This window comes from Patella vulgata, chromosome 2, assembly GCF_932274485.2.
Source record: "Patella vulgata chromosome 2, xgPatVulg1.2, whole genome shotgun sequence".
NCBI classification, from domain to species: Eukaryota; Metazoa; Mollusca; class Gastropoda; family Patellidae; genus Patella; species Patella vulgata.
In genome coordinates this window covers 19332724-19344576 of record NC_065880.2, presented here as the reverse complement: position 1 = coordinate 19344576, position 11853 = coordinate 19332724, and the positions used below count along the sequence as shown (strand labels likewise).

Genomic DNA, 11853 nt, shown 5'->3' with positions numbered 1-11853 from the left:
GTTATCTGTGTCCTGTTTCCTACAACTTAAGACACATGTTGGCCACGCGCAAGCGAATTATTGAAATAAAAATGGCCTATATGTTAGTCCTGAAATAAACTAGTTTGTGTCGGGGGGGCGTTAAACCCACCGTCATCATATATATGACGCCAATGGTTAAACCATAGTTAAACTTACGTCGCTATCTGCCGCTGACTACATTCAGCCGATGAGTACCGATTGGTCCGGTACACAAGTTATTTCCCTTTGGTAAAACTTTAGTTTATGAAAAATAGGAAAGCGTAGGTCGCCATTTTTGTATTGAACTGGTAAAGAAAGATATAGTTTAGTGAGTTTTAAATCATTATCCTGATTTTAACTATTGTCTACACTTGCATGAATACATTTGGAATATCAATTTTTTGTTAGTGTTGTATGGAAGCTTGTAGTGAATACATACAGATTTTATTATGACCACTTGCCATGGCCGCCAGGATAGTTACTTTTTACGTGTGTGTAGTCTAGTAGTACTGTAGGGTTGTAGGCCTAGTTATTAAATTATTACTAATATGTAACAGGCATTGCCTGAGTAGAGCGAAGCTGATTATTGTCAAATATAAAACCATCATAATTAATTTTCTCAAGTGATACAAAAAATGTTAAATAATTTAGTTTTTCCAAATTGATTTTCATTTAGATCTAGATCTAAATTGTATACATTAATTTTGTTTTTTAAGAAAGAACAAAAAAGTGTGAGAATTATTTTCATTGACGTAAAAAATATGTGACGTCATTGATTAGACGCGTCATAGAAATAGTTCTATGAGGCGCGTAATCTCGCTTGGGCGAGATTTGGTAAGTTGACATGCGCATTGCCTGTTTTGCCCAGTGTATCCGGTTTCGGTCTGAATTTATTTTTAATCAACAGTCTGTGGGTGACAATTTCAGTTACGCTCCTGTGTTACCGGAAAAGAGCTTTGCTCAAGCACCGCGCTTCGCGCGATGCTGTAGAGCATCGCTCTATATTATTAGTACTAGGCCTAGTTCAGCTCTGAACGTAGGTCCCATTATACTCCCCCTGTACGTTAAGGAACCGTCTTATTGATTCCTTGCCGAAAAAAAATCGGCCCCCAGTCAATTTTACTGGGCAACTTTTTACTGCTAAACGGTCGTATGTTAGTCTCTGTACTGTACTGTAAACGCCTGAACAATACAAGTAACAATGTAAAGGAACATTCTTGTCAGAAAATAAGACCTTGATTACCTTGCAATATGTCCCCTTCTGCTAAACGGCTTGGCAGAAGCCATTGCAATCTAAATATAGGGTAATCTAGCTACGAAAACATAGCTAAAAACGTTGAGATATACTGATGTGTTTGTTTTTAGCTATGATTGGATGTCTTTAGTTCCAAGTGGCAAACTCAATTTCTTTAATAATGCATGTAACATCTTTAAAATAAGATAAGTTTATGCTATTATGACTAATTAAACTTACATAGGGCAATGTAGTGGCACAACTATCACCTAACTCCAAATATTCGCGTTTGAATTAATGAAGCGTTGTTTTTGTCTGACATACACCGCCATTTAAATCCATTCATAGTTAGAGTGCTTTAGACATGCGCCGACACTACACGCCCCTTTTACTTCATTTAAAATATATGGAATTAATATATAATTCAATGATTTGCCAAATCTTGTCGGTAATAAAGTAAAAACATCCTTCTTGTCATTTATTATCAGGTCCAAAATAATTTCTTGTAGCTAAAAACGTTGAGATATACTGATGAGTTTGTTTTTAGCTATGATTGGATGTCTTTAGTTCCAAGTGGCAAACTCAATTTCTTTAATAATGCATGTAACATCTTTAAAATAAGATAAGTTTATGCTATTATGACTAATTAAACTTACATAGGGCAATGTAGTGGCACAACTATCACCTACTGTCTGTTCCAGGTAATACTACGACTCGAAAATTGCTTGTCATTTCTTCAAATTGTAATTAAAATGGCTAAAAGTTCGTGAAATACCTCGAATGGTCAACCCATTACTTTCTTTCTTATGAGAACTAAGTTCAGGTCAAGCTTTATAGCCTTTCTCCTTTGTAAATAGGGTGACCCGTGCACTTTACAGAAAATTGGTCTCGACACGGCTAAATGTGCACGCATCAGTTGCGTGTCTCGAACTGATTTCTGACTACCCCGCACTCGCTTTGAGTCGATAAATAGCCATGGCACGTGCAATTCTCTACAAATATATCAACTATTACAGCCGTAAAAAATCTATTGTTGACGATTTTGAATAGCAGTAAAATTTAGCTTCTTGGTTATTACAGCAGCTTTAGTAATTACGTTTGTTTTATTTTTTAAATTGCTTTATCATTAACTGTACCGTTAAGAGCGGCATCTTTTGGTTTCGTACAAATACTATCTCTGAATCACTTTCTTTAGCAGGAACATGATACTAGCAGTAGTTTCATTTTACTTTTACAAGTTTCTTAAAACAATTGTTGAGTTGTCTAAAGTGCTTATTTCTAAATTCAATTTCTTGTTCTAGCTTTCTGTTATGTTTCGTAAAAAAGTAGTCTTGATTATCCCGACCTGTCAATCAGACGTAGAATGGTCGATAGACTGGTTAAGCGAGACTAATTTCAAAACAAGGGCACGTAACCTATCTTTTACTCAAAAGTGTCTGGATGTTATGGACGCAACTTGGAACCAGTTTTCAGTCTAATATTTATAGATGATTAATGGTCATAGCTTATTAAGTACAACATGATCGTTTATTTAGTGACTATAATTGTGTGAAACTGATTTGAGGCTTGGCATATATATAAATATTGTGGCGTAATTGTCGAGATATTTGGAGATATTTATTTATGGTGGGTCACCCTATTGTAAAACCAAATTTTGTTGACATTTTACTACTGGAAACAGCCATGTTTGGCCTAGTTATCTGGGCGAGCCTAAGTGGACAAGGGGTGCTGGGTTTGCGTTAAGTCGTTTCACCCTACTTGAATGTATTTTGGTTGTTTCGGTCCAGTAGAATATAACTCTTTTCAAAGAGTTATTTACTGAATCCCAGACCATGGTTGTTTGTCCCACTAACTTGAATATTTAATTTCCCTCTGTCCGAAGGTTGTAATTTTTTGATATCGATATAAGCTACATGCAAATTTTAACCCCCTACCTAGCTGACATGTGATTGAATTGTGGAAGAAGGCTGCAAGACATACTCAAACGTAACTCGGTCCACAATGTCCATTGGTTATGGCGGTTTGCATTATTCAGTGGCTTAAAATTTGCCTTGAGAACTGTTGGAAATTTCAAATTTGAGCTAAAACTGGCATGGTGATCAAATAATTTTCTATGTAGCGCAATTCCTAATGAAACCTTCAACAAAAATAATACTACTATTATATAAGATCATTTAGGCAGTTATTAAATCAATAACATGACATAGGCCTACATGTATGTGACTGTTATCTAAAGATTAAGATAAAGAGCTGATAGTTTAGATATTATAGTTTAAAAATAGATAATGATAAAGGAATATATTGACACTTCAGTCAAATTACATAAATCTGAGCGAAGGTATAAATGTTGGGAGTTTTGATAAGAAAAGCGCAATCTCGATTTCCATTGCTACCATTTTTACGATAATAACAATATTCTCGATTATCCATTTCACTCCATTAAAAATCACGACCACCCGATGCTTTAGAGTGGTCATGAGAATAAATGTCTAATTAATAATTTAAATAACATTTAGGGCCTAAAGGAGGACAGGCAAATGTGGCCCTTATATAATGCATTTTTAAAATAAATTAACTTACATACGAGCCATTACTGTGTGGATGGTCGCTAACTGGTCAGGTCAAATGTATCTAATTTTGGTAAACAGATTTTAACCGTCCTTTATTTGCGATCCGGCTTTGTAGTGCATGTATACAGAATTTACTTGTATATTTAGAAGGTAGGCAATATTTTTTTTAAATACTTTTTATTGGTTTATAATTCACTGTATTATGTTTCTCAAATAACTACAGTAATATAATTGTTTGACACATTCCTTGACATAGCGCGTAATTTTTTATGGAAGGAAGTTCACGTCGGGAGTTAATTGCACGACTTTTGATCTTATGACATCAGCCATTGATTAATCAATCAGCGTTAACGTTTCTTGTGGTTTACCCACAGTTCCGTGCATCAAAAGCCCAAGAACTCGCCGTAATGACCGTTTCAATGGCTAATTCCCCACATCATCCAGAACACGTCAATAATAGCAACTCTTCCAGATTCTAGAGTAGTAAAGACAATTAAAACGAAATTTTGAACTATAAAAACGAAACAAAATAGAATCTGTGTTTTAATTAGATTACCATTCAATCTGCTGCAATGCAATTCTATGAATATCGATAATGTAATGAACAGTGGGAAATATTAAAATCTGTTGATGAATATATTCGCAAAAATATAATTTTTGCCAGAATGACGTCATTTTTAGTGACCAATTGGTTACATCTAAGGAATATTTACAGAATGCTGCAAATTTTGGTATGAAAATCAAACAAGTATTTATTCTTTTATGGGCATAATAAGTTGAAAGTGATTACCACAAAATTGCTTATTTCCCGGACATGTCAAAAATTTAAAATGATCTATGGATTTTCGTTTGCTCTTATATATGACTTATATATGCTTTTGAGAATAGTTGTGTTTCAGTCTTAAGATCTAAATTGCAGGAAAACGAAATTCGAAAATTGGTTTCAGTCTTACAACAGAGCTATAAAGTCTCAGGAAGCAAATTTCGGAATCATTTTACCCGACATTTTTATTCAAATTGAAATAAGTGCTAACTTTTTACACCAATTTACTTATTTCTGAGAGTTCGCATGGTTCTGACATGTGCCGCCTTTTCAAAATAGCTTTAATCTTTAAGTCACTCAAAATTATCCAATGAGAATGTTTGTGCGAAATAAGCAAGGTGGAAACAGAAAAAAAACCATATCAATCTGAGCAAGAACAATACTGTTTCAAACAAGCTTCAAAGTGTGAAAACCTAACAAGTTTTATTGTCGCGAAACAAACGGACGAATTCTCCTTCACTAGACATTTCTAACCGAATGCACCAAATTTGTGAAGTACCTGTCTACCCTAATGCGAAATGCAAGTGCCCCATTTAACGCACGCGTAGTTGAAATGTTTATGTTCTGAGAAAGTGACAATGTCGAAATATATGAAATTTACAAGAGAATACTGGATTTTATCGGAGTTCTAGTCATTTATTCTAAGGGAAGAAATCAAAGGGGTGACGATTCCAGGTATGTCACAAAGTTTTAGCCATTTTAATTAAAAAATGAAGGCATGGCAAGGATTTTTCGAGTCGGAGTATAACCTGGAACAGACAGTAACTCCAAATATTCACGTTTGAATTAATGAAGCGTTGTTTTTGTCTGACATACACCGCCATTTAAATCCATTCATAGTTAGAGTGCTTTAGACATGCGCCGACACTACACACCCCTTTTACTTCATTTGAAATATATGGAATTAATATATAATTCAATGATTTGCCAAATCTTGTCGGTAATAAAGCAAAAACATCCTTCTTGTCATTTATTATCAGGTCCAAAATAATTTCTTGTTCAGGTTTTAATTCAACATTATCGCCGTAATTTGATTTTATTTTCTGAAATGATTCGCGGATATAACATGTGGATGTCATTTTGTGTGTTGACATGTTCTCCACTTTTTGATTGGCTGTTATAAAAGCCTTCTATTTAGCCCCGCCTTCATGATGACAGCGTTAAACGTCTGCTGTTTAAAAAGATGGCGGTCTTAGTAACGGCTTAACGCCTCGATTTTAAATACAACGATTTGTGCCCGTTTCAAGTAGGATTATATGCTTAATTGTAGTTGGGTGTGGCAGAAATATTATAAATAACAATAATCAATCGTTGTTTTGATGAAAAATATTGTCAAACATGTTATATTTACTGATTCTTTGTCCTCTTTACAGGCAATAAACGGGGGGTTGGATGGCTGAATGGTTAGCGTGCGCGCGCTGTATCATAAAGTCTGTCATTGAGTCGACTGGCGTGGTTTCGAATCCCCGGTTGTACGTTGCAAGGAGTAGGGTCGCCTGTCCAACCTCGTGGGTTTTCTCCGGGTCCTCCGGTTTCCTCCCACTGCTAAAGACCCCTACACGCAAGCGAATTATGTAAATAAAATTAAACCATATGTTAGTCCCGAAATGACCTAGTTTGTGTCGAGTGGACGTTAAACCCCATTTCTCTCTCTCTCTCTCTCTCTCTCAGGCAATAAACAACAAACAGTTTGTGCACCCATTAGTAGCAGATATTTATCGTCTGCTACTATCACACGAGTTCATCATCAAGGACATTGTCCTTTGCTGGCTCCCCAATCATGTTGATATTAAAGGGATGATCTAGCAGACTTAGCTGCCAAGTCTGCTTTAGATCTTCCCATATCACAATTCCTTTTACCATTTTCTGATTTTAAATCTTCAATCAATCTTTTTATTTATGGCCGCTGGCAACGGTCTTGGAATCTTGCAGGCACAAACAAACTTCATCACATTAAGCCTCTCTTAGGAGACTGGCCTAACTCCTATAGAACTAACAGGAGAGATGAAGTTGTTTTGTGTCGCTCTCGCATTGGTCATACTTTTTTAACTCATATTTTCATTTTAAAGCGAGAGCCTCAACCAGAATGTGAACACTGTCATGTTCCTTTGACAGTTAAGCACATTTTGATTGAGTGCAAGCATTTCAAGAATATTAGATCAAATTTTTACCGTTGTCAGTCATTACATCACATGTTTGCCCAACCGGGTCTATATGGTAAAGTGTTAGACTTTTTAAAAGAGACAGGATTTTATCATAAATTTTAATTGTATATATATATATCATTTCATTTTTGTATTTAATATTTATATATGCATAAAAGTTGTATTTTATTTTTAATTTTACTAACTGTGATATTGTTTTTATTTATGCATATAATGTTTTTCTGTGATATAATTTAGCCCTTTTCGTAATATTCACCATATGTTTGGCGCAATATAGCCCGGTTGGAGCTGACGTGCCATAAAACTACATTTCATTTCATTTCAATTTTGTTTAAAACTAGCGGGAGTGAATCACTCCCGGAGCTGCTACGTTGAAGATAATGGGAACAATTCTCATCTCGAAACACGGAGGGTTGAGAGATGAGATGTGTTATCTAAGGGTAATCCAACAATTTAGATGTTACTATTTGATATTCTGACGACGTAACATCTAACATCTGAATAGTCAAAAGCTCGTCGCAAAAGTTGATAACTAGTTTACTTCTTTCAGAGGACGGCAAGGTTCACAATTTTCAGTTATCTGCACTGCTAACACGTTAAACTTAAATATCATATCCATCTATGTTTCGAAAAATCTTTTTTGTTGTCTATTTTAAGAGATTTCACAAAAATCTTCGCCTACAACTGACAAAACACAGTGAAACAGGAAATGACCTACATTGGCAAAAGTTGAAATCTGGCATGGTGCACATTATGAACGGAATTCGTTAAACGAAACGAAATTTTTAATCATTGTAAATTTTTAGTGATGGTCCAATTATCGGTTTCACCATTCAGTAGCCTAATTGCCCAATGAGTAGCCTATCAGAAGAAATTCTCCCGATATTTGCGTAGCCGATATCTGTTCAAAATGTCTCGGCAGCCAAATATCTTTTCATAAAATGTTATTCAGATTGTGAACAAGGCATTCTCTCTAGTCTCTTACTTAAAATGGCAATCAGCCCTTTTATTTTAGTTGCCGTGTGTGTGATACAAGACTCAGTGCTTTATTATAGATATTTTCAACTCTATAGATAGAAAAAGCAGGAAAATGTCAAGTGACATTGACAAGACAGAAGCTATCATAATCAACCGGTAGCGATGAAACATTCTACGAACGCTGACAAATTTAAGGATTTATATTGTAATTAACATTTAATAACATTTTATAAATAATAATCTCAATCATACCGCCAATGCTAGAATTTACCACGGCAACGGCAAAACTGTCTTAAAAAGTAAAAGCTGAAGCAAACACGGACTGCCACGGTAATAAAAATAGCCCAAATTGCACCGTTGTCCATGTACACGTATCAAAAAATTATGCCTTTTATATACATGTAGACGCATGAAATGCATAGGTAATAACTTTTCAATATCATACAGTCGTTCAGGGGTGGCTGGGCTTGGGATGAGGTCAATAATTCAGAAATGCAAGATTTAGTTGTAAATAGTGTCCCGAGCCTACAGTTATAATTTATTTTTTCATAAGAATGCTCACTTTCTAAAATAGTGCCCTTATTATAGACGGTTATGGCAGAGCCGTAGGAAATTTGATGAATCAATTTTAGTTATGGTTGACATGATGGCAACCGTTGGGAACACGAATAACTAAATGATCGAAAGGAAAACAAATTTCGATGACTTTATTACTCCATGAAGACTCTGTAAATTTTATACTTATGACAGTACGACCAAACACAATTAGAACCAGATAAATTGACACGGAAAATCATTGCACGGGCCATTTGTCTATCTACAAATATAAAAATTGCACGTTCAGTGACGGAAAATGACAACAGTATTTGTTAAATATAAAGAAAGGCAGTTGTGCCATGTCAGCTAATTTTAGCTACGGCATTTATAAATTGTCAAGGACGTGTATTTTCAACTACATGTGAAGAGCGACCTAATTATTCCTTCAATAAACATCGTCTTCTATCCCGATATAAAATCTCTACAAAAACAGTACATATACACAATCCATAGAAATATTGTACAAAAATGCACTTTGTTTCGCGTAAAACAGCCACAGGTGTCCTCAAATTTTAATGCGGAGGATATGACGTCAAAAAAAGGTCAAACTATCTCAACATTGCGACTGAAAGAAATGTTGGTGTATGTAATATTGGATAAGTCTGTTTCACTGAACAACGTTTGTTTGTCAGTAAGTGTCATTGTTGTTCAGAGATGGATCACACAATAAGGTAGGACATGCATTTAGAATTTATCGACTGACGCCTTTCAGCTTGAGGCTATTTGATGTGCCAACAATTCAGTCGCAGTTCGCTCCAAATAAGTACAGCTTCAGGAATCTTGAGGTTACGTGTGAACGAAACCTCAAGACACTCTGGATTAAATATAGGGTAACGCACAAATTTACGTAACTCGACCATAAAAGACGAAACGAAATTTAGGTAAGCGGTTGAAACAAAATTGAAATTTTTTGAAAAAATTTGATTGTAATTGGGCTAGGCAAAGCAGTAAATGACTGAAGATTCGCAACTTTTCAATGGTTACTGAACGTAGAGGTCGATTGTAAGGAGACCTACGTTCAGAGCTGAACTATATTAGTACTAGTAGTACCAGGTCTATACATGTACATTCTATAGTATGAGTATGAAATGATTATGATACACACTAACAGTAACAAACAGTAGCATGCAGTGAAATAATCATTTAATCCTGATCCCAAAATACAATACATCATTCGTTGGTCTTCTATGTAGAATATAGCTCAGAACCTCTGGATGGAATTTAGTTCCAGAGAAATTCTTTGTGTTATCCTCTTTCTTTCGGCCATTGGCATTAGCCTATTAAATTAGACGTAATGCGACTACTCTAGAATCGCGATCTAAGCCTCCCAATTGTTATCATGAAAATTATACTTATATCAAATGCTGTGAAAACCACATGGATATGACGATAAAGCATCACTCAATACAATTAATTATAATCACTATGAATACTATCCTTATCCATAACATTGACATACACAATGTTGTGTGGACGACTCAACAGCATATTTTATTATTTGTGAAAAACATAACCAGACTTTTTGTGTGGAAGCGTTTGCTTGTGGGCGAGTTAACTGGCATTCCATGATTCACGATTTGTTTTCATTATGGTGTCAGTTATTGGGTATATGCGGGTGCAGCTAATCATCCAATTTTAAGCTGATTTAGTCGTTGTCTAACATTATAATGACCAATGTTTGTTTATGGTATATATTTTGTATTTCTCTTTTCAGAATTGAAATGATAAAATAACAGAGTAAAGATACAAATCAAAATGAATCAATATCCGGCTTTTGTACCAATGGTGGTACCAAGGCCATATATGGTGGCCATGCCAGCTAATGCATTACAAATGGCTCCACCAGGAATGGGTGGAATGGCTCCAGGGGTTCTTCCCCATCCATCTTTACAGATGATGAATCCACAACAATTGGCAGCAGCACAACTCGCAGTAGCTCATGGTAATCCTGTTACAACATCAGGGGCCATGCCCATTATGGCAACTGGTATGCCTGGAATGACAGGAATGACACCATCACTTTCCCCTGGCATGACCCATGGACTTGCTTCTGGAATGACTCAAGGACTGCCAGCTGGTATGCAGATGCCACCAGGTTTAACAATGGGTGCCATGGCTAATCTGATGGATCTGAAAAGAGGTTTAGTTGGAAATGAAGATGCAAGCAGGTAAGTGTAATTGACTTTCATTTATGTGGTGTGTATTTTTGATTCAAAATGAGATCTTTGTCAACAATAGTTCTGTGATCATGGCAAAAAGAGTTGAGGGATATACCGCAAGTACCGGGTATCAAGATCATAGAAATAAAGATAAATAGTGAAGAAGAATGGGTAAAATGGTATGGGCTTGAATAGAAATTCATCTACAGTTGACTTGAACCTTGAAAAAATTTAATATCCTGAAATTTGGACAGCTATCTTATTTTGACAACAGAGGGGTTCACGTTTTTAGATCGATTATAAAGAGTTAATGTCATTTCTGTCCACCAGGACTCATCTCTTTCTAATAAACTTTACATTTCCAACTTACTCTTGATTTGAGGTTACATGAAGTGTAAGGTTTTGTTTTCTTTATGAATAGCAGAAACAAGGTACCTATATGGGTACTGAACAACCACTGGCTGAAATTTGAATTTGATGGTAAATGATCCTAAATCAAATGAAATTCGTTCATAAGAAAACCATGATGTAGTAATACTAGTAATAGTATGGAAATATATGTATCATCATAGTTTGTAACTTTTTATACACCCACATTTACATGTGGACATATATTTTTGTTGTGAGGACGGACGTCTTTCCACAATTTGTTTGTGGACACTCTACCAGGGGTCGAAATAACGCTTGTCTACTTGTCGAATCCAAATAACATTTTCAATGGACAAGTAGAAAAAAAATCTACTTCGCCGGCGACAACTAGAATAATATCTATAACAATTCAGGCTTAAATAGTAAAAATGTATATCTGTTTTATCCATTCCAGTAAAATTGGAAGAGGGGAACTTTTCATTTTAAAACAAATAATTAGACGTTATTTAACAGCACGCGACAAGCTGTCCGTTTATCTCCATAGTAGTGTGGTGGCGAATTTCTCCCTGATTGACAAGACTGAAACTTATATGGTCCTTTTAAGTTTGCTCCATACGTCTGGGAAAGGTTTCTTTGCATTAAAATAGTAACACTACTGAGACCTTGAAAGCCTTATTGCCATTGGCTATTCCTTTTTAATCACCCAATCACAGTCAATATTACATAACTCCATGGCAATCATGGCTCAGCTGTAGGTCGTCAAATTGGCGATTTACGATATTAAAATGGAAGTTGTGATTAAAATTTAATTTTGTCGATAATGTTTTGAGGTACATGGCGGTAAAAAATCTTAAAATTCTAATCGTATACATGTATATATGTCCTTGCTTGACCATTAATTACCTTGAAATTTGAATGACAATCACAACCACGATTGAACAGGCGGCATACATCAATT

The 11853-nt window shown here is 35.4% G+C and overlaps 1 protein-coding gene across 1 annotated transcript in view; it reads left to right on the top strand.

The window, feature by feature from the left end:
- The first annotated feature begins 266 nt into the window (after positions 1 to 266).
- LOC126809678 (heterogeneous nuclear ribonucleoprotein U-like protein 1) overlaps positions 267 to 11853 on the top strand; it is a 33339-nt gene continuing 21752 nt past the window's right edge. Inside the window, exons 1-2 of the mRNA XM_050534350.2 lie at positions 267 to 328; positions 10082 to 10535. Of these exons, the coding sequence (XP_050390307.2) occupies positions 10123 to 10535 (413 nt within the window). The 5' untranslated portion in view covers positions 267 to 328; positions 10082 to 10122. The remainder of the gene's footprint in view (positions 329 to 10081; positions 10536 to 11853) is intronic.